This window comes from Acomys russatus, chromosome 20, assembly GCF_903995435.1.
Source record: "Acomys russatus chromosome 20, mAcoRus1.1, whole genome shotgun sequence".
NCBI lineage: Eukaryota > Metazoa > Chordata > Mammalia > Rodentia > Muridae > Acomys > Acomys russatus.
In genome coordinates, this window is record NC_067156.1 from 47,361,489 (window position 1) to 47,385,128 (window position 23,640).

At 48.0% G+C, this 23,640-nt stretch overlaps 1 protein-coding gene and 1 pseudogene across 1 annotated transcript; both read left to right on the forward strand.

Moving 5' to 3' along the window:
* The first annotated feature begins 352 nt into the window (after positions 1 to 352).
* On the forward strand, positions 353 to 5,143 carry Rps14 (ribosomal protein S14). The gene is made up of 5 exons (XM_051163579.1): positions 353 to 473; positions 1,988 to 2,138; positions 2,524 to 2,685; positions 4,294 to 4,370; positions 5,076 to 5,143. The coding sequence occupies exons 2-5, from the start codon at positions 1,990 to 1,992 to the stop codon at positions 5,141 to 5,143; spliced, it is 456 nt and encodes a 151-aa protein (XP_051019536.1). The 5' UTR covers positions 353 to 473; positions 1,988 to 1,989.
* Positions 5,144 to 20,442: 15,299 nt separating this feature from the next.
* LOC127204275 (transcription factor BTF3-like) lies at positions 20,443 to 20,968 on the forward strand (annotated as a pseudogene).
* Positions 20,969 to 23,640: the final 2,672 nt, after the last annotated feature.

Sequence of the window (23,640 nt, forward strand, 5' to 3'; positions counted from 1 at the left end):
GATGCTTAGAGCAGAGTAGCAGTAAAGTGTTAAATAATTTATTTCTACACTGCTCCGTACTGTACAAAAATGGGATAAAGTTGCAGCACAAGGTCGTTTGTTGTTATTTTCCTCCACACCACGAGGTGCGCTGTCGCTCCCAGGCTGCCTTGCCCGCGGTCCTGATGTCGGAAGTCCGTCTAGCTGCGGCAACCGAGACCTGGAGCGCAGCCGCTTCTCCCGCGCGTGTCCGCTCCGTGCGGTCTCACAAGCAGGTCCGGTTAGAGCAACACACAGCACCCGGCTCCATTCATAAGCCAGCTTCCTCCCCGACGCCTTTAGCCCCCTCGGAAACAGCGATAGAGGCTTCTTCCGGGAAGCCGGCCTCTCTCTCCGTGACCTCAGAGGTACACTTCCGGGACACGGAAGTGACCCGTCTGCCCGCCCCTTCCGTCTCTCTCTTTCCGGTGTAGGAGTCTGGCGGCGACGGTCAGGTAGGAGGCCCGGGAGCCAGAATCGTGGGGCATCCGCTGATCGGGGGCGCATGCGGAGTCGGGGCCGGGGTCGGTGCGCGGTAGCCGAGCCGAGTGCGGGGTACGGACGCTTGGTCGCCCGGCCCGACCCATCCGGGCCCAGGGCTGCGCCATGTCCCGCAGGCGGCCTTCTGGCCTGAGATGGGGAATCCGAAGTGGGAGTGGGTGCGGGTCCTGCCCTGTATCGGGGAGCTCCTCTCCCTGTATGGAGCATCTGTCATCATCATGATGGTTACTGCCTTGGCCGGACACATTGCCTGCCCGGGTGCTCCCCCAATAGAGTAGGGCTGCTGCCATATGTTTGTATTGTCCTGGATGGTCATCTCGTCCCCACCGAGGATGGCAAAGCTGCATTGAGTAGACGACGTGCCCAGACGATTTATTTGGACGTTACCCGGATTGTGGAATTGTGTGTCTTAGTCTTAATTTGTGGTCAAGGGCAGGTGACTACATCCTAGACTACTGGCTCTTGTTTGTGCCTTTGGCAATTGGGCCCCAAATAAAGTGTATGGGGAAGGCACTAGAGAGATCCGGTCCAGACCCTCCTGCTCGGTTCACTTAGCTGCTCGATAATAGTTTCTTCTGAAGATGGTGGTAGTTTGTCCTGGTACTTCAGGATGCCCAAAGGCCTGCCTGGGGTCTGTGCCTTTCCGGAGGGCCTGTGACCGCCCTTACATTCTAGGCTAGAGTAAGTTGATCTGAGTACTGGATTGTAGACATGTATATCTTAACCGTTAGACTTCCTGTAAGGGCCTGGCTATCTCTAGCACTTCAAGAGATCCCCCTGCCTCTGACACCCAAATGCTGGGCTTAAAGTTGCACACCTTGCTGTAGTAGTGCTTTTGATGTTTGGTGCTAAAGATTTGAAACGGAGAGGTAAGCTGCTTGTGTTGGGGGGACACCTGGTAAGTTGAGTGTAGGAGTTGAGACTTTGAAGGCTGTGTTGGCAAAGAGGAGCTGAAAAACCTCTTTGACATTTTGCCTTGTCTTTTTAGGCTGCTTTGGGCCTAAACTGTAAATGGTGTCAGGGCCCAGGAAACTTAGACTTAGGCTTTTTTGTTTGGTTGGTTTTTCAAGACAGGGTTGCTCTGTGTAGTCCTGGGTGTTCTGGACTTACTTTGTAGACCAGGCTGGCCTAGAGATCTGCCTGCCTCTGCCTTCAAGCACTGGGATTAAAGACAAGTTTAAGTACTGTGTGTGGACAGAGAGTTCTCTAGGCTGGTTGTGGTGTCAGCTATCCAACTGTTTGTTGTGTCCTCCTTGACAAAATGAACTTCAAGCTTAAGTAACGGGAGAGGAGAGTTGTGAGTAAGGCTGGGCCCGAGGCCTGAGTCAGGCATAGTCAGTTTTGGGTAGCTACTTGTGAAAGTTAAGAGGGGTGTGTGGTGGTCCATGGCTGTAACTGCAAGCTTGTTATAAAGGTTCTTTGAGCTTTTGTGAAATTGTCTTGTTAACAGTGAGATTCTTCTACCTAGAAATGGCGCCTCGCAAGGGGAAGGAAAAGAAGGAAGAACAAGTCATCAGCCTTGGACCCCAAGTGGCTGAAGGAGAGAATGTATTTGGTGTCTGTCACATCTTTGCATCCTTCAACGATACCTTTGTCCATGTTACCGATCTTTCTGGCAAGTAAGTACTTGGGCAGGAAAGCAGAAAATCAAACTGGGCTGGGAGAATTAGTTGAGCAGTTTGTGGAATTCACACTAACGATTTTCCCAATGCATTATAAGAGAAAGCACACGCTTTCCTGGAGCTGAGAATAAACGTGGCTGTCTGGTGGTCCTGCTTCCTCTACCCTCTGCTGTGTTTTTATGTAGTGCTGGAGATTGAACCTAGGGCTTTGTGCTTGTTGGGCACAAAGGAGTTTGTGTAGGGGTCTTTGAACCCCAGGAAACACAATTGAGGACCAGGCTATATGTTCAAGATAAGCCTTGGCGTGGTCACTGAGGATTCAGGAAGTGTTCCCGTGCATCCTTGTTGGACAATGAAGACACGGTTCTGCTTTGGTCCCTAGGGAAACCATCTGCCGAGTGACTGGTGGAATGAAGGTAAAGGCTGACCGAGATGAGTCTTCTCCATATGCCGCCATGTTGGCTGCCCAGGATGTGGCCCAGAGGTGCAAGGAGCTGGGCATCACTGCCCTGCACATCAAACTCCGGGCCACAGGAGGAAACAGGTATGAAAGATGAGGTATCGGTGAGATTTGATTTTCTGTTGCACCTGCGAGTGGGCTATTTTAGGCCAAGATAGCTGATAACCTGTAATCCCAGTATGCAGGAACAGGTGTAGGAGCATCTAGAGTTTGGGGCTAACCTGGACTACAGCGGCCTCTGCTCAGAAAAAAAAGAGAGATGTTTCTTTCTGTTTGTCGTTGTTCATTGACTAACCAGTGCATACCAGGTACTGAGAAAACCGCATGTATTGCCTTGTGTGGCGCCTCACCATTTAGGAAAGTCAGGCTTCAGTCAGCACGCAGGAGGTGTATGGCTTCAGTTTGTAGCAAATACTAGGAAGCAAAGTGTGGGGTTTGTGGTAGGGATGATTTACGCGCAGGGCCTGGGGTGGAGAAGCCGCTGCATTAGAGTCTTTTGTGGTGTACATGGGGTGGGCCCTTTGTTCCCTCACACTGCATAGCCTGGGTGTAGTGGTGTGCGTCTGTTCTCCAGGAAATGGAGGCAAAAGCATCAAGCGCTTCCGGTGGTTAATGCTTCCGTAATGATTTTGAGGCTAGCTTGAGCTAAACACTGGTGCTTAAATGATGGGCTGGGGTGCACAGTTCACTAGAGAGAAGGCATAAGAGAAGCTCAGGTGAGAAAGGAGTTAGGCATTGAAGGAATGGTGGTGGGGGTCCTGATCCAAGAAGCAGGGGCGGCTGGGCATGGTGGCGCACGCCTTTAATCCCAGCACTCGGGAGGCAGAGGCAGGCGGATCCCTGTGAGTTCTAGGACAGCCAAGGCTACACAGAAACCCTGTCTAAAACAAACAACAGAGCAGGGGTGGAGCCCCCTGAGGCTGTGTGTGTTTTACTGGAACAGAACAAGGGCTTGGAGGTGAGAACAAGGTGGCTGCTGAACGGAGAGGCTGGATGTGAAGCTGTGCCATCAGTCCCTCCCATAGAGTGACGTCTTGGATGTGGCAGCTAGAAAGTAGGGCTCAGCACTGGGGAGGACAAGAGCATTTATATTTTATGTACATTGGTGTTTTGACTACATGTATGTCTGTGAGGGTGGTAGATACCCTGAAACAGAACAGTTGTGAGCTTCATGTGGGTGCTGTGGAAAAGCAGACAGTACTCTTAACCACTGGGCCATCTCTCCAGCCCCCACACATACCCCCCCCCCTTTTAAGACTGCGGTATAAGTGGCACCTTTAATTTCAGCATATTTCTGCCCTCTACACCCCGCCCCCCAGGGTACAAAATTACATGAGTGTGCCTCCTGTGTGTGTACCATGTGCAAGCCTGGTGCCTGTGGAGGCCGGAGGAGAAAAGTTAATCCCTTGGAGCTGATGTTACAGATGGTTGTGAGCCACCATGTGGGTAGTGGGGACTGCGAGGATGGAAGTGCTCTAAACTATTAAGCTTAGCAGTTTAGAAAAGGATTGTGAAATTGTATAATATATGAAAACCATAATGTCCCACAAAGACAAAAAGTTTATTATGTGGCCCCATCAGAGCATGCAGCTGTTTAACTCTAGGCTTCTTCCCCAATTCAGCAGTGAATTAAAACCATACGAGTTCTAGGAAAATTCCAACTGACTTGGCCAACAATCCTTCATTTTCCAGGACCAAGACTCCTGGACCTGGAGCCCAGTCAGCCCTCAGAGCTCTTGCGCGCTCAGGGATGAAGATCGGGCGGATTGGTAAGTGCCATCTCTAGCTAACACGTGGGTTAAGTTTGAAGATTTGGCCGCTTCCAAGCCTTCAGGAACACCACATGTTCAGGCTGTGTGTGACTTTTATTACAGGGACCTGTAAAGTGTGGGTGAGAGTTCATCTCTGTTACTGATATGGTTTTTTCCATCTATGTTGGGAAAGCAAAAAAGCCTTCCTGACTTCCTTCAGCAGATTTTAGTCTCTGCTTTAAATGTTAGTAGAGCGCTCCCCTTGGGGACAGTCCAGACGAAGAGGAATGACTCCCGTTGATTGCCCTCACATCTGTTACCTGCTGGCCCTTAATGGCAGTTTTGCTCTTGACCCCATAAGCCTAAAATTGCACATAACCTCGTCTAAAAGAGCGAACAGCCGCTGTCGCTTAGTGTGGGAGCACTTTGTACTAGGGTCAGCAGGGTCTGAGTTAGGAACTTGTCTTCACCTCTGATGTCTGTGTGTGTGTGTGTCTGTCTGTCTCTGTCACACTTGTGTGTGCACACATCTTCTCAGAGCCTATGTCCCCTTCTGAAAGTGAGCTGGGATGAGGAAATGACTGGTGGGTGGCCCCTTGCTTGTTGACCACTGGGGACGCATTTGGGGAACAATAAAATCTATTGCTAGTTAGACCTGTCCTTGGGGAGGCCTGAATCTCCTGGTAGCTACAGGCAATGACACTTTTTTCTTCCTTCTCACAGAGGATGTCACTCCCATTCCCTCTGACAGTACTCGAAGGAAGGGAGGTCGTCGTGGTCGGCGTCTGTGAACAGGACTTCTCAAGTTATTTTCTGTTAATAAATGGCTTTGTATAAGCTATTTTGGTTCTGATGTGTTTTTTTTGTTTTTGTTTTTGTTTTTGTTTTTTTTTTTGGTTTTTCGAGACAGGGTTTCTCTGTGTAGCCTTGGCCATCCTGGACTCACTTTGTAGACCAGGCTGGCCTCGAACTCAGCGATCCGCCTGCCTCTGCCTCCCGAGTGCTGGGATTAAAGGCATGTGCCACCACGCCCAGCTTGTTCTGATGTTTCTTTTGAGGGGGTCTTTCTACATAGCTCTGGCTGCCCTTCAACTCACTATGTAGATGAGGCTGGCCTCTGCCTCCAAGTTCTGAGATTAAAGGCTTTTGCTGCCATGCTGAGCAGTTCTGGTGTTTCTCGCCACTTAGTCACTTGTGTCACCTGGGGACACATAGCAAGGCAAACAAACAGTATATTGCTGGTGTAGGTTGGGCAAGCCTGGGTTCTGCATACTTGATTTTCTGGGAAAGAAGCCTGAGAGGTGAGTGGCCAGGGCTGGAGCTATTCCCGGGGTGTGATGGCACACAACTTTAATCCCAGCACTTGGAGGTGGAAACAGGTGGATCTCTGAGTTCAAGGCCATCTTGATCTAAAAAGTGAGTCCAGGACTACAAGAAAGAAAAAATTTTTTTAAAGTCCCTGTAGTCTACATCCAAGCCAGTCAGTTACATAACAAAACTGAAGACACCAAAGAGGTGGAGCTATTTGGATTGTCTAAACACAGACCCATTCTTTTGAGACAGTTTCCCTGTGGTCCAGGCTAGCCCCAAATTTAGGCAATTCTCTTAACTGGCTTTCTTTAGTCCCAGGATTATTATTAGTCAGTTTGGGGTTTGGTTTGGTTTGGTTTTTAACTTGTACTATGTAGCTCTGGCTGGTTCTGTGCACCACTTTGATCTTATTTAACAGATCCTCCTGCCTCTGCCTCCTGAGTAGCTGGGATTAAAGGTGTGCGCCACCACCGCACAGCTTCCTTTTTTTTTTTTTTTTTTTTCTTCCCCTTTTTGGTTTTTCAAGACAGTGTTTCTCTATGTAACCGTGGCTGTCCTGGACTTGCTTTGTAGGCCAGGCTGGACTCGAACTCAGAGATCTGCATGCCTCTGCCTCCCGAGTGCTGGGATTAAAGGCGTGCACCACCACTGCCCAGCTTCCAGTTTTACTCTTAAAGGGTAGAGCAAGGGGCAACTGTTAGCCAAGCCTGAGCAGAAGAGCCTTCCAGACCTGAGCCATTTATAGACCTGTGTGGGTGTGTTTCTCCCCCCACACCGGCTGTGCAGGATGAGCAGCTTGCACTTCTGTTCCTTGCCTTGCTTTCCTTAGCAGTTCTTGGAGGTTGTTCCACATTGGTACATAAAGTACCAAGAATCAGTTACCCCACAAATACACACCATGTCCTATTTTCATCAGCAATAAAAAAGATAACGGTTCTTTCCAGAAGCTTGCATCTAGCTCCGAGGACAGTGTTAATCAGATGGTACTGAGAGTTCTGGAAGGAAGGGTTTGCTTTTTAATTTCTTTGCAGTGGTCTCACTGTGTATACCTGGCTGGCCTGGAACTCAATTACATTTGCCACCTTGAGTTCTGGATTAAGGCCATGTGCCACCATGCATGCCCATGCACTAAGTTTTGTTTTAATGTGCATTGGTGTTTTTGCCATGTATGTCTGTGAGGGTGTTGGATTCCCTAGAACTGAGCTGCCATGTGGGTGCTGGAATTTGGATCCAGGTCAATAGGAAGAGCAGCCAGTGGTCTTAACCACTGAGCCATCTCTGGCCCCCATGCACTGAGTCTTAAAGATGAGTAGTCTTAGGCCCTTTTGGTTTAACACAGCTAAGAAAACCAGTATGGAAAGTAATTTTGGCAGAGCTGCTCTTGGTGACACCTGAAAACTTAGGAAAGTTAGGGTTGCCATACAATTGGGGCTATCCTGGGATACAATTTGAAACCGGCCTCAAAACCAACCAGGTGTGTGGGAACATGCCTCTAACCACAGCACTCTGGGAGGCAGAGCTCTATTCAGGTCTGCATAGTGACCTGAACATTGGCAAAGGTATTTTGGTTTTCTTTTTGTTTTTAAATTCTTTGTATATGTATTTGTGTGTGCGACCATCTTGTGTGTGTGTGTTGTGGGGAGGAAGTTGCTATCCCGTGTAGCTGGAGCTACATACAGATGGCTGTGAACCACTTGACCTGGGTACTGGGGACTGAACTCTGCTTCTCTGGAAGAGCAATGAGCTCTTTTGTTTGTTTGCCCAAGACAGCATTTCTCTGTGTAGCCTTGGCTACCCTAAACTCTCTTTGTAGACCAGGCTGGCCTCAAACTCAGAGATTTGTCTGCCTCTACTGGAATTAAAGGCATGCGCCACCAAGCCCAGCTTTTTTGGTGTTGCAATAAGCACTCTTAACTCCTGAGTTCTCGCTCTCTCTTTTTTGTTTTTTATTTTATTTTATTTTTGGTTTTTCACTGTGTAGCCTTGGCTGCCCTTTGTAGACCAGGCTGGCCTGGAACTCAACAGAGATCTGCCTGCCTCTGCCTCCGGAGTGCTGAGATTAAAAGTTTGCGCCACCATGCTCAGCAACTCCTGAGTTCTCTCAAATCCATTGACAGCGTTTGATTCCTGTAGTTAGGTGTTTTGAGTTGTAGTTTGTTTTGTTTCAATTGGGGGATGGGGTGGGGTGTCAGAATTCCCTGTGTAGCCCAGGCTGGCCTGGATTCTCCTGCTTAGTCAGTCCCCTCAGTGCTGGAATCACTGGAGTGCCCTGCCATATCCAGGCAAGTATTCTAAGATTCAGTCACACTGTGGCATGTGTCCATGCACATCCCTTTGTTGAATGATACTGCATTGTCTGGATGCATAAACTACTACACATTTTACCTAAATGGCGGCTGGAGAGATAGTGCAGTGGTTAAGAGCATTGGCTGCTCTTTCAGAGGACCCATGTTCCGTTCCAGCACTGACATGGTGTCTCATAATTGTTTATGCTTGAGTTCCAGGGCATCCGATGCCTCTCTGGCCTCCAAGGGGGACTGCACACACGTGTTGTACAGACATAAATTCAGACAAAGCACCCATACATACACAATTTTTAAAAATAAAGGTTATGGTGCTAGAGAGATGGCTCAGTGGTTAAGAGCACTGACTGCACAGCAGGGTGGTGTGATGACACATGCCTTTAATCCCAGCACTTGGGAGGCAAAGGCAGAGGGATTGCTGTGAGTTTGATGCCCAGGGTTACACAGAGAAACCTTGTCTTGAAAAACAAAACAAAGCACTGACTGCTCTTCCAGAGATCCTGAGTTCAATTCCCAGCAACCACTTGGTAGCTCACAACCATCTATAATGTGATCTGATGCCCTCAGTGGGTGTACATGCAGGCAGAGCACTGTATACATAATAAATAAATAAATACATCTTTTTAAAAAAAGGTTGAGAAAAATAAATAGGATAGAAAGATGGCTCTGGTTGTAGAGAACCAGCATTCACAGTGCCCATGAGATGTGGGGAGCTCAGCTGCCTTCCTGCCTTCAACTCCAGCCCTAGAGTCTGGTGTCCTCATACACAAAATAAAGTCTTTAAAGGTACGGGGCCGGTGCTGGAGAAATGACTCAGCAATTAAGAACACTTGCTCTTGCCAAAGACCCAGGTTCAATTCTCAGCACCACTTGGTCTCTCAGTGGTCTCCAGGACAGTGTATTCTTCTACATGTGCATATAAGTAGGCACATACAAAAATAAAAATAAATGAGTCATTAAGTGTTTAAAAATGTTAAATTAGGTGTGGGTTGGCAAGATGTCTCAGCAAGTAAAGGCACTTGCTTCTAAGCCTTGATTTCTTCTAAGACTCCCGTGGAGGAAAGGCCCAGTTCCCACAAGCTGTCCTCTGACCTCCACAAGTGTGTGGAGCATGTGCACCCCTATACAGACACACATAAATAAATGTAATAGCACATTAAAAAAATTAGTTAAACTCAGGCCATAAAATAAATCCATGCTGAACTTAGTTTTCAAAAGTGGGGGTGGACCAAGAAGAGACTTGGTACCCTATGAGCATATACAGGGGGAGGAGGTCCCCCTCAGTCACAGTCATAGGGGAGGGGAGTAAGGGGAAAAGGGGAGGGAGGGAGGAATGGGAGGATACAAAGGATGGGATGTAATTTAGATATATGAATAAATTAATAAACTATATTTAAAAAGTGGGGGTGGGTCGCCACAAGTTTTCCTTAATTGAAGAATTGTTAAGTAATATAAGATCGGTTCGTTGAGTAGAACTCCCACCCTCTAAAACTAGGCTGAGCTGGGTGTCTTACTTCCCAGCGAGTAGAATGTGGCAGAAGGAAAATAGCAGTAACTGAGGAAGCCCACAGCACCTGGGAGGTCACGTCGCCATGGGTCCTCTGGTTTGACATGACAAGAGCGCCTTGCCACAGAATTCTTCTAGAAGACTCATAGCTTCAACCTAGACAAGAAGAACCTGCAACTGAATTAGATCTACAAAAATACTTCTTAAATTGTCATATTCATGAGCATCAAAGACAAGACCGGAGGAGACCGGTGTCATTTCTTTTGATAACTATATCACAGCAGTGGCAGATGGAAGCAGCAAGGGACACTGAGTGTGTGGTATATGAGAAACGCTTAAGTCACATAACTAACTATGCAATGAAACGGCTGAAGGGATGCCGTTTCATCCTGTCGGTCTGGTTTCTAGGTGTATGTGGCACACAGTCAAGAGGTGGCCCGTCCACAGCTTCCGTCTGCAATGTTGGGACTCAGAACTTTTGACTCAGCCTTTTAGTGAAAACCGCTGTGATGCTGTGCCCTGAGGCGGGGGGGGGGGGGGGGGGTGGGGGGGGATCACAGGATGAAGTGTTTAGCACCAGACAAGCGGCTGCTATTCTTAAGCCTGCTCAGTTCTTGTGCCAAGCATAGAAAGGACAGCTGGCTGGAATCCTGGTGGAAACATGCTGGTGGTCGCTGTAGCATTCTTCTGATTTCCTGTGTTCCCTGGTAACCTGGGATGCGCTCAGCCGGGTTACTGACAGTTCTCTCAGGGCTGATTGGTTTTTGCATTGGTGTTCTTGTGTTTTGTTTGTCCCCCCCGCCCCAGGACAGCTGTGGTCAGCTCGGACTCTAGCAGTCTATGGGCTTCTGAGGGTAATGGATGCTGTTACCTACCTGATCTCTTCAGAGCGAGGGAACCCAATTCCAGAAGCTAAGCCTGAAGCTGGCAACCCCTACCATCCCTCTGGAGATGGTCGCTGCCCAGCATTGCTCCACTCCTTCTCACTGGACTTCATAGAGTGATCTCTTTCCCAATTCTCCTGTAGCCTGTGGAAACTAAATTGAGGGGCTGGAAGTGCTCAGTGGAGGGTTTAATATGACAGGTCTGGTGTTCCTCTCCCAGCTCTGCAAAATAAACTTTTTTTTTTTTGTCTCACTTAGTCACACCTTTTTTCTTTTTCTTCCGGATGGAATCTAGTCTCTTCAGGGAATTGCCTCAGTCTTAGGTCTCACGTGGCCACACCTTGTGCTTTTTTCCTCTGCCCAAGCCAAGCCTGGCTTCTTTTAGTTTCTAATTTATTTTCATTTTATGTACATTGGTGTTTTGACTGCATGTATGTCTGTGCAATGGTGGCAGATGCCCTGGAACTGGAGTTACAGACAGTTGTGAGCTGCCATGTGATTGCTGGGAATTGAGCCCTGGTCCTTTGCAAGAGCAGCCAGTGCTTTTAGCCCCTGAGCCACTTCTTCAGCCTTTTAGTTTCTAATTTTCCATTTCCTGTTTTCAGCCTTTTACCCACTCATCCCCTCTGGGTTTGCAACTGCCTTCTGCTCATCTATTAGAATATATTTTTCCTCACAAAGGTATCTTTTAGAGCAATGGTTCTCAACCTGTGAGCCATGACCCCTTTTCGGGGGGCAGGGGTTGTTGAATGACCTCTTTTATAAGGGTCATATATCAAATATTTTGCATATCTGATATTTACATTATGATTCACAACAGTAGCAAAACGACAGCTATGAAGTAACAACATATAAGTAATTTTATGTGGGGGGCGGGGTCACCACAACACGAGGAAGGATATTAAAGGGTTGCAGCTTTGGAGGTTGAGTTTCACCGCTCATGGCTCTCCATCCCTGAGTCCCATAGCATCATTTTGTGCCTGAGTGGTACTGCTGGCCACCTGCCTGTTGCAGTGGCCCCTCCGCCACTACTGTGTTGTCTCCGGCAGCGGGGACCAGGCCATGTGCTGTGTTTGCCACCACTGCTTCCAGCCCAGTCGGCACAATGCAGGGGCTCCGCGGAGATGAACGGGCCATAGACAGAAGAGATGAAGGGACTCCCGCCCCTGTGCTCATCCAGGTCAGCGTGTTGAAGGACCTCCCTAGATCCTGAGCAAGTTGCAACAAAAAACAAACGAACAAAATCCATGCATTCCATAACTCCAGAGAAGTAAAGGAAATCTTCAAGCACTTTGAAGAAATCAAAGGAAGAGGATATCCAAGATAGTTGTGTTGGTGCATGCCTTTAATCTCAGTACTTGGAAGGCAGAGGCAGGAGGGTCTCTGTGAGTTCCAGGACAGTCAGAGCTACACAGTGACACCCTGTCAAAAAAAAAAAAAAAAAAAAAAAAAAAAAAAGAAAGAAAGAAAGAAAAAGAAAAGAAAGAAAGAAATGTGCAACGGGGAAAAAAGATCAGGCAAAAATTAACATTGAAGTATATTTGAAAAAGATCAAAGGAAAGTCTCAGAAATACATAATTGAAATTAAATACACACATACAGAAAAAAAAAAAACAATTAAAGAGTGAATGAGTTGAATGGTGGATTAGATCTAGCTGAAAGAAGACTTTATTTAACCAAAAATAAAATAGCAGAAGATTATGAATAGGATTGGAATACCTGCATTTCTGCATGGCTTGCTGGCTGCAGTCTGGCTTTTAGGCAGCCTTCAGGAGATCCCTGTTACCCATAGACGTACCCTCAAAGTGTCCGCCTTTCCACACAGGATGAATGTGGGACTCACATAGGTAGCCTCAAAGAAAGGGGCAGCAGCCATGCAGCAGGTGGTCCTACAGTGCTAGAAGCCTGCCATAGATAGGAGCTTACAACGAAACAGACCTGAACATCAAATATTCGTGGGATAGTGACATCACCATCATTGCAGTGATATGAGGGTAGGCCAGGCCACCAAAGGCTAGTGACATCAGAAGTGGTGTGGCAGAGACAGTCCCTTTATCTTCTATTGGAAATAGCTCTCTCTCCCTTCCTCCCTCCTTCCCTTCCCCTTCTCACCCTCCCCCCCCCCTTTTTTTTTTTTTGAGACAAGGTCTCATTATGTAGCCCTGGCTGGCCTGGAACTCACAATATAGACCAAATTGATTGTAAACTCATAGAGATCCATCTACCTCTGTCTCTGGAATGCTGGGATTAAAGGAACACCATGCCTGACAAGAACCTTCCCCCCCCCCCCCCCCCCCCGAGACTGGGTTTCTCTGTGTAGCCTTAGCTGTCCTGGACTCGTTTTGTAGATCAGGCTGGCCTCGAACTCACAGTGATCCACCAGCCTCTGCCTCCTGAGTGCTGGGATTAAAGGCGTGGCCACAACGCCCGGCTTCTGACAAGAATCTTGAGTTTTATTTTGTTTTGTTTTTAGTTTTTCAAGACAAGGTTTCTCTGTGTCACCCTGGCTGTCCTGGACTCACTTTGTAGACCAGGTTTGGCCTTCAAATCACAGCGATCCTCCTGCCTCTATCTTCCAAGTGCTGGGATTAAAGTGTGCACCACCACTCCTGGTGGAATCTCGGTTTTTAACTGGATCTATGACTAATCAAAAAGACTGCAGGTTGGGGTGGAACTCGATGATCTAGCACTGGGTTTGGTCACTAGCATTTTTCTTCTGCATGCCAACGTATAAAGACTACAGTTCTCAATCTCTCCCAGCAGTTAGTCATAGCCCGCATGATATAAGCCATTGTTGGGCTGGGGAGATGGAGAAAGTGTTTACTGCGCAAACATGAAGGCCTAAATTCATGAACGCTTGTAATCCCAGCCCTGAGCAGGACAGAGACAGAGCCACTAACATCCGCTGGCCACCAGCCTAGCTCTAGGTTCAGTGAGAGGTCCTGTTTCAAGACAATAAACAGAAAAGGGTGAAAGCGGGAGGGAGGGAGGAACAGGAGGATACAAGGGATGGAATAACAATTGAGATGTAATCTGAATAAATTAATTTCAAAAAAAGTCAGTAGGAAGAGTACAAAAATGACAGAGTTGGAGCACGTTGGAAGAGAGAGAAGGAGTACGTGCTTTGGACTCTGAGGTTACTCTTGGTGCCAAACAATCTAGCAATTCTCACCTTGTGTCATTACCAGTAACCAATGAGAGAACTAAGTCTTGGGGAAGTAATGTGTGGAGACTCTCACATGAGATGGTGGGTGAAAAGTACAATAAAAATCCATTTTGTTCTGTCTGAAAAAATGGGAAAAAAAGGACAATAAACAGTGAGTGACAAAGTGGGACACTTGATGTCTTCCAAATGCATGTACCTGCACACACACACACACACACACACACACACACACACACACACTTTGCTTTCAGATCTTCTGAGTGTGTCATTTTAGCAGACATGTCCTTGACCATCACATGAGGCCATCATTAACAGTCCTTTGCTATGACATCATTCCTAAACCCTGTATCTGTTATCTTGCCTGTGTTCAGTGCTTAACTGCACCTGCTACTTGTCTCTCATCCAGCCCAGTGTTTCATGGACATGAGTATATTTGCAATCCCAGTCTCTGGACCTCAACCATAGCTTCTGCCTTCAGAACTCTGGGGTCCAGGGGAAAGGCTTGCAGACTGTTCTCCTTTCTTCTTTCCTTCCTTCTTTTTGTTTTTGTTTTTAAAGGTGGTGGCAGCGTACGTCTTTAATTCCAGCACTCTGGAGGCAGAGGCAGGGGGAATCTCTGAATTCGAGGCCAGCCTGGTCTACAGAGTGAGTTCCAGGACAGCTAGGGCTATACAAAGAAACCCAGTCTCAACAAACAGAAAACCAAACAAAAAGGAAAACAATATCACCAATAAAAATGGGGTAGAGCCGGGCGTGGTGGTGCACGCCTGTAATCCCAGCACTGAGGAGGCAGAGGCAAGCGGATCTCTGTGAGTTTAAGGACAGCCTTGTCTACGAAGAGAGTTGCAGGACAGCCAGGCCTATTGTACAGAGAAACTCTGTCTTGAAAGAACAAAAACAAACAAAGAAATGGGCTGAGCCAGAGTTAAAACCTCCACGTCCATAGTCGTGGATTGTACCAGCTCATCTCTAGCCGTCTGGAGCTCAGTGAAGACATCCTGCCGTGGAATTCATTGAAGAGGAAGAAGGCTTATGGTGACCCAGCATCTGCAGGGGGTGAGAAGTTGATGGGAGTGAAGTTCTACTGTCTCAAAGAGACACGCTATAGCCACTTGCTATGAGCGTGTATCCGTCTTCTAAGGATGACCACTAGGTGGCAGCATTGTTATGACAGGAAGCATCCTGCCGTGTTGTGGCGGTGCAAAGCCATTTCTCCCGGCCTCGTCTTTTCGGAGAGGAGGTAGGAGCTGTGTAATATCTAAGGAGCCCTTTCTGTTTCGCCGTAAAATCAGCAAGAAGGGTTTGGAGGTGCTTCGGTAGTTAAGAGGATTCGCTCTTCCTAGCACCCACATGACAACTCCCAACTGTCCAGTTCCAGGGAATTCAACGTCCTCCTCTGACCTCTTCGGGTCTCAGGGATACAATGTGGTGCATATAACAGACACGCAGACAAACCGCTTATACACATAATATCAAATAAAATCTTTAAATAAAGGGCGTGTATGAGGATATAGCTCGGCGGTCAAGAGCACTTGTCCTTGCAAAGCACCTGGGCTTGATTCCCAGCACCCACATGGCAGCTCAAAGCCATTCAGGGTCTAGCCTCCTCTCCTGACCTCTGAGGGCACCAATCTCACCTGTGGTGCACAGATGTGCACGCAGGCAAGATATTCATACACGCAAAATGAAATGAATCTTTAAAAAAAATTTTTTTTAAAGCAAGAGCTACGAGAAACAGATGAAACCAGTGAAATTCAAACCGCTCTTCTCTCCCACTGAAAAGCAGCAAAACCCACCAGAATTAGCACCCAAAGAAACATGACTCAGGGGTGGCAAGATGAATAAAAGCTCTTGTCTCACACCTGAGAGCCTGAGTTCGGCCCCCAGAACACACAGCAGAAGAAAAGAGCTGACCCCCAAAAGTTAGCATCTGACCTCCCTCTCCAAACCCATCACAGCGCATGTGCACCTTGCACTCATACACGGAACAAAATAAAAATTTAAAAACCACTCAAAGCTGCAAATACAGAAGTGAAAAAACTGTGTGTGTGTGTGCGCCTGTAATCCCAGCTCAGTAATAGAGGCAGGAGGACAAAAGTCAAGGCCAGTGCCACCTCCGTAGTACACTCAAGGGCCAAATAAGGGCTATAGGGCTACAGTTCAGTGGGTGACGGTGTCTCCTGCCATGTCCACACACCCACACATATGTACGCATACACAATGCAAACACATACATACATACTACATGTAATAAGACAAATTTAAATCCTAAACAAAGTACAAAAATGACATTAATTTTAAAAATATATTTTTAGCCAGGCAGTGGTGGCACACTTTAATCCCATCACTCGGGAAGCAAAGGCAGGTGGATCTCTGAGTTCAAGGCCAGCCTGGTCGAAAAAGTTTTAGGACAGCCAGCTCTACACAGAGAAACCCTGTCTTGAAAAAACAAACAAAAATATACATATAGTCAATATAATTTAATACTTTGAATTTAAATTGTATGTATATGTGTGTCTTTTGGGGATGGGGGGGGGTCTGTCTATTATAGTCCTGGCTGTCCTGGAACTCTATGTAGATCAGGCTGGGTTCAAATTTACAGCTACCCATCTGCCTCTACTTGCCAAATGCTGGGACTAACAGCATGCACTACCATGTGAGGCTGAGTTTTAAAGTTTTTATTTAATTTTATTATCATTCTAGCAGAGTCTTGCCCTGACAGTAGGCGCTTAGGATATGCAGTCAGCTGGCAGGAATTCCAAACAGGGCCTTCAGGTGCTGGGAACAGGCAGGCAGGCAGGCTTGTGGGAGCAGGAAGGAGGCCTTGAAGCTGCCCTTCTCCCCCACATGTCTCTGGCAAAGTTGAGCTTGCCTGGCAGACAACCAGAGATGCTGTAAGGAAGAAATCATGCTCGGAGGGAAATCGTGCTTGTGCGATAAATACCAGCTTAGGGGCTGGGGAGGTGGCTCAGAGTGCAAAGTCACCTTGCAAACACAAAGATAGTTTTAATCAGAACCCACAGAGATAAGCTGTGGGCTTCTTCTGGGCAGCTTGTGTCTCTACTGTCTTCTTTGGGAGCTGGACGTCCTGTGTGGTGGTGGGGTCTCTGTCTCCATGGGGGAGGCAGTTGGTGGAGGAGCTTGGAACAGAGTCTGAGAGGGGAAAGGATGGACAAATGACTGACGAGAGCCATGTGGTCCTATTGTTTTGCATTCTCCCTCCTAAGTATCTCCCTAACTCTAGATGGACCCCAGAGAGGGCTGCCTGGAGAGGTGGTCAGTAGCTAAGAGCTGGCTCATCTTCCAGAGGACCTAGGTTCAATTCCCAGAACCCATATGGTGGCTCACAACCATCTGTAATCCCAGTTCTAGAGAATCTGGAGCCCTCTTCTAACTTCTCTGAGCACTGGGCACATATGTGGTGCATAGGCACATATGTAAGCAAAGCATCCATACACACACAACAAATTGATGAAAAAAAAGTTCAAGAGCCAGCGTGGTGGCGCACGCCTTTAATCCCAGCACTCAGGAGGCAGAGGCAGGCAGATCGCTGTGAGTTTGAGGCCAGCCTGGTCTACAAAGTGAGTCCAGGATGGCCAAGGCTACACAGAGAAACCCTGTCTCGAAAAACCAAAAAAAAAAAAAAAAAAAAAGTTCAAGAAAAACCACTCAGAAAGAATAAGGGGACATTGTGTGGCAGCGTGCATGGTGGGTCCCACAATGAGCTCTGCAGACAGATCTGGCCTCACGCGCCTGCTTCTCTACTACCTGCGCTTAGTATCACTTTCCTCACTCAGTACTACTCAGAGCCACAGGGCTGTGGTGACAGGAAAGTGAGAAAGCCAAAGAGGTGGCAGGAGCTCCCCAGACGGGAAGGACAGCCAGAGCTGTCCTGTGTGAGTCCACAGTTCCGCCTGTCCCTCCTATCCTTTGTGCAGTGTGGGGGAGTGAGGCAGGGAGATGGTTTGGTCCTAGGAGCAGGAATGAGGAGGATGGCAGACATCTTGATTGGCTGCTGGAAAAGACACTCCAGGCCCCAACTGGAGCAGTTCCCGTGCCCTCCCATCAGGGTCTACGGTCTATCTGTGAGCCCCCCTCTTTCGAACCCCGTTCCCTCCATCATTGTTTTCCTATCAGACAAGCACAGCTCACATCTGAGTTCCTTATCATCACCCTGTTCCTCTCAGCCCTCACCCCCATCAATGTCACCAATGATTGTGTGGCAAGATCCAATGGGACATTTTCTGTGCTTGCCTAGACTGTCTTGGGTACAGTATTTGGCATGGGTGACCAATCCCTCTTCTGGGCGTTTATGAGGATTTCTGCATGTACCCTGTCTCCTCGCTCATCGATGCTCAGGTCTACTTTTCCATCCAGCCTCCTGTCAGTGGCTCCTCGCTCATGGTTTCAAAGGTCACCTGCAGAGTGACGGCTCACTCTTCTCACGTCTCATCACATTATCTGCTCTCCATTGTCTGCTCCATGTTCCTAGTGTGCACAGAGCTGTCATGGCAGAAACTAGATGGAGCAAAACTCTGGGTCCCACCTATTCCTATTGTCCCTGTCTCAGGGAGCGCCATCACCACAGAGCCCCATCCTCACCTCCCTCTCCCTTTCCTCCTCCATGACGCCCCTCCCCCAGGCCTCTCCACCTCCATGAATCCAGCACCATCTCTCTAGTCCCTGGCTCCCTGTATAGCCCCCCTCAGACCTACATGTCACCATATGTCTACTTCCAGCATGAAGCCGACCCGGAACCTTCATGCCCAGTGCCTCCTCTAGCTACAATTGTTTTTGAAATAATCCAACAGGGACTCGAGGCTCAAAAATTGGGATAGTAATATCCAAAGCTTCTCCCCACTACCCCCTGGGGTGGTTTGCTGCACTCAGACGCACAGCATTTCTTTCTGTTCCTCAAATATGGCGAGGCCTTTTTGCTTTTATAAACAGTATCACTTCCTCCATCGCCCAAGCGAGAAGACTCAATGGAGTGCAGATCCCACTTTCTATTGTTGTCAGGCCAAGGTGGCACCCACTTGACCTTGGACTCTTCCTCCCTTCCTTGTCCCAGATGGGAGCCTCTCACCAACGGACAAGGCCTCCTAGCTTTGACCAGCCAGAGACTTCTGATTTCCAGCCCCTGGAAGCTGAGCCACAACTAGTACCTGCTCGCTGCCCAGACTCATCTGCTACCCTACCTGGACTCCTTCCTGTGCCTCCAAGGGCCTCTGGGTCCTCCTGACTCTGCTTCTGATCCAGTTCAGTGCCGGCACAGACAGAACTGCTGCCTCACCGGTATCGTAGAGTGAACGAATCCTGGAGGAGAGAGTCAGGGGTTGTCCAGAGGACCATGCCTTCTTCCTACCTGCCAGATGGCACCTCCCACTGGGGAAAAGTTGGGGAACCCCGGCTTGTAAATTGCTTATGGAGTATACAGCTATGGGACAATCCTAACAGTGGCCTGGACTCAGCAGCCCCTTCACCTGGATGGGAACGGACAGCTTCTCCCTCCCCGGCTCCCCCAGAAACAGCATGGCTACTTCCTTTTCCGACAGAGCCCTGCTAGCCAGTCTCCCCTTTGACCATCACAGCTGGCCCATAAGGCCCTGCAGCTGGCTATCGCAGGCTCTTGATGCAACCAGATGTGGCCAGCCTTCTAAAGTTCTCTGCTCAGGGCTTCCACCAGCTGCTGGTGGAGTAAAGCCAAAGACATGTGGGTGGCTGGTGCAGCCATGCTGTCACCTGGCTGTTCTTCCAGCCACCCAGCCACGGACGGTATCACCAGGAAGCCTTTGCTCTGCTTGGCTGCGCCATCCACCTAGAGCTTGCTTTCTGCAGACAGGCTGTGTTAACTGCCTCACGCCTTCCGAGCCTGAACTCGAATCTGACTTTGTCAACCCATCCCTTTCTGTGGAACACAGAAATCTGTGCCAGTTCTGTTTCTCCGGCATCTATTTTCTTTCTTCAGTGACACTTGCCTCTATGGAATGCATAATGTAATTTGCTTGTTTTCCTGCCTTTAAGATATACCGCTGGGGGCTGGAGAGATGGCTCAGCGGTTAAGAGCCCTGACTGCTCTTCCTGAGTTCAATTCCCAGCAACCACATGGTGGCTCACAACCATCTATAATGTGATCTGAGGCATACTGTATACATAATAAATAAATCTTAAAAAAAAAAAAGTTAAAAAAAAAAGATATACCGCTGTACACGTAGGGACATCACGTCCCCATGTATCCCAAGGACCTGGATCAGTGCCAGGCACAAAGTAAGATATTCAAGAAAGAGTTATTGAACAAATGAGTGACCAAAGGAAGAGATGTTCACTCTCCTGGGCCAGATATATCAGATATGGGGTGCACTGGCTGGCTTTGTGTCAAATTGACACACGATACAAGCCATCAAAGAGGAAGAAGCCTCAGCTGAGGAAATACCTCCATGAGATTCAGCTGTAAGGCATTTTCTCTATTAGTGATCAATGGGGGAGGGCCCAGTCCATTGTCGGTGGTGCCATCCTTGGGCTGGTGGTCCTAGGTTCTATAAGAAAGCAGGCTGAAGCCGGGTACTGGTGGCGGTGGCGCACACCTTTAATTCCAGCACTTGGGAGGCAGAGGCAGGCAGATCTCCATGAGTTCGAGGCCAGCCTGGTCTACAAAGTGAGTCCCGGACAGCCAAGGCTACACAGAGAAACCCTGTCTCGAAAAAAAACAAAATAAAACATAAAACGAAGACAAAGACGAAACAAAAACAAGAAAGCAGGCTGAGAAAGCCATGGGGAGCAAGTGGCTATCAAGTGTGAGTGTCCGTGTGTGTTTGTGTGTGTGTGTTTGTGTGTGTGTGTGTTATCTCAGCTGGTCTGCCTGAGACCCCCTGAGCAAGAACCCTAGTCCCCCTCAAAGCTTCACTTCCACTCTGGCGAGATGAAAGAACCGATCAGGAACCAGGAAAAATTCGTCAAACTGCAGACACAAGTGCGCATTGGTGGGTAAGGAACTGCTGGCAGAAAGAAGAAGGTGGCTCACAGAACAGCCACAGCACATGATAAAAAACTGCAGTTCTCCTTAAAGAAGTTTAGCCGTAGACAAACGTCTCTCGTATTGAGAGGTGAACATGTTTACAAATCAAGCAACACTGATCCATTTGAACAGCCCTAAAGTTCAGGCATCTCTGGCGGCAAAAACTCCTCACCAGTGTGGGCCCCACCTGGGCAAAGCAGCTGACAGAAATGCTCCCCAGCCTGCTAAACCAGCTTGGTGCCGACAGTCTGACTAGTGTAAGGAGACTGGCTGAAGCTCCGCCCAGTCAGTCTGTGGATGGAAAAGCACCACTTGCTGCTGGAGAGGATGCGATGATGAAGTTCCAGGTCTGGTGGAGAATTTTGAGGAGGCTTCTAAAAACGAGGCAAACCGAATTGAGGCAGCTTCTGAAGAAGGTGACACTTGCTGAAGTTATGGGAGCTGCTGTCTGTCTTATATCATGACTTTTAAAAATTCTTTTGTTTATGGATCTGATAAAAATCTAGATCTCTAATATTTTTAAGCCCAAGCCCCCTGAACACTGCAGCTCTTTTCAGTTTTTGCTGATACACAATTCATTCTTTGCCACAAACTAAGCTGAAAAGGCCTGGGAATAAAGTTTGGAAAAGGTTAATAAAATTCTTTGCCTGGTTAAAAAGAAAAAAAAAAAAAATGTCATGGGGAGCAAGTAACAGCCCTCTGAGGCCTGTGCACCAGCTCCTGCCTCCAGGATCCTGCCTTGTTTGAGTTCCTGTGTAGCCCTGCCTGTCCTGGACTTGTTTTGTAGACCAGGATGGCCTCGAACTCACGGAGATCCACTTGCCTCTGTTTCCCAAGTGCTGGGATTAAAGGTGTGCGCTTCCACGCCTGGCTCTTCCTGCTTTTTCAGAGAACCGAGGTTTGGTTCTCAGCACAGAATGGCTCATAGCTGCCTGTAACTCCAGCTTCAAGGTTTGACACTCTCTTCTGGTGGTACACACAAATAGAAATAAAAATAGTTCTTTGGAGAACAAAGAGAGAGAGAGAGGTCCTAGGACAGTCCCGCTGCTTGACCTACTCAAAGTAAACTGGAAGGAAGACACATTTCCAGGAGCCTAAATGTCCAGATGAGGGAAAGGTGGCATTTCAGGAAGTCACTCAAACTATCTCATGGGTGACAGCACAGGATCAGGCTCCGAGAAGGTTCTGAGAGGATCTTTCTCTGTTGAGCAGTACCAGATATTTGTCAGGTCCTACAGTCAGATTGTTTAAAGCTGCAGGAAGAAAACTGTATCACTAAGCCGACTAAGACTCAGGTATGTATGTATGTATGGAAAGACAGATATATAGATAGATAAATTTAAATTTTAAAATTGCTATAGCAGAGGATGGCCTTAAACTTTTTTCCCCTTTGGATTTTCAAGGTAGGGTTTTGTGTGTGTGTGTGTGTGTGTGTGTGTGTGTGTGTGTGTGTGTGTGTGTGTGTAACTCTGGATGTCCTGGACTCAGAGATCCACTTGCCTCTCTGTCTCCCAAGTGCTGGGATTAAAGGCGTGCACCAGCCGGGCGTGGTGGCGCACGCCTTTAATCCCAGCACTCGGGAGGCAGAGGCAGGCAGATCGCTGTGAGTTCGAGGCCAGCCTGGTCTACAAAAGTGAGTCCAGGACAGCCAAGGCTACACAGAGAAACCCTGTCTCGAAAAACCAAAAAAAAAAAAAAAGGCGTGCACCACCACCACCACCACCTGGCAGTACGTTGGTTAGTTATGGGATGCTGGGGTCAATGCTGCTGGGCTTCATGCGGGCTAGCCAAGCACTGCGGTCACTAAGGTCCATCCTCAAGCCCTCACATTCTAGATTTTCCTCTCCTTCCCTGTCAGCCGGAATGGACCATAACTCTGATCTCAGAGGTAGACAAATTATTCTCCTGGGGTATGGCATTGTTCTACGTCAGGCTGGCAGCTGCCTCTTCAGGTTGGCCTTAGGTCCTTTTAATAAGCCCCAGAGCTTGAGCATTTGGGAGTTTGTGGGAAAAATAGATGCCATGGAGTCACCTCTTTTCTACGTAGTCCTGGTGTTGACTCAGTCCCTCTCTGCCCTAGCTCCTGTGCACCCACCCCGACACCCTGTGGAGGCGAGTTCCTGCTCTATGGACCTTGCTGTGTGACAGGAGTCAGTTCCTTTACCCCTTTGAGTCAGACTCTTGCCTACATTGGAGAACTGGATTCTCCCTTACCTCCCCATGAGGGTGTGCCATTCAAGTCTTCCTGCTTCTGCGTCCCTCCCACGCAGGCAGGAGCCCCTGAAGCAGGGAGCCCCTGCTGGCCAGTGAGTCTGTATGACATCTGGGGGGGCTGTGAGCCTTGGTCCTGCTAGGAGTCTTGGAGGGGGCTATTATCCAGCCCACCCTGGGTGTTGGGACTCAAATTCATGACTTCTGTTTCTTTGATTGTTTACATTATGTGTCCTAAATAGATAAATATGTAAATTATATGTGTATATCTTAAACATTTAAATACAACCTGCTCTGTATAATGTTACTTTACGTATATGATTCTAAGGCTGAGCACTTAGTGTTGGTTAACCAACTGGGGACACTTCTCTGAGGAAGACTATTTTTTCTCTCAGCATTCCTTTTTTGCCTGTAACTCTTTTTCTTTTTAAAGATTTATTTATTTATTTACTTATATGTATATAAGTGCCCTACCTGCATGTGCACCTGCAGGCCAGAAGAGGCATCATATCAAATTATAGATGGTTGTGAGCCACCATGTGTTTGCTGGGAATTGAACTCAAGACCTCTGGAAGAGCAGACAGTGCTCTTAACCTCTGAGCCATCTCTCCAGTTCCCTTGCCTGAAATTCTTTGTCAACACTCCTTTTTATTTATTTATTTATTTATTTATTTATTTTTGTTTTTCTGAGATAGGATTTCTCTGTGTAGCCTTACCTGTCCTGGATCAGGCTGGCCTCCAATTCACAGTGATCCTCCTGCCTCCTGCCTCTGCCTCCCAGGGTGTTGGGATTAAAGGCTTGTGCTACCACACCTGGCTAACACTTTTTTAAAAAATGTATTTATTTATATGAATGCTCTGCATGCATGTACACCTGCATGCCAGAAGAGG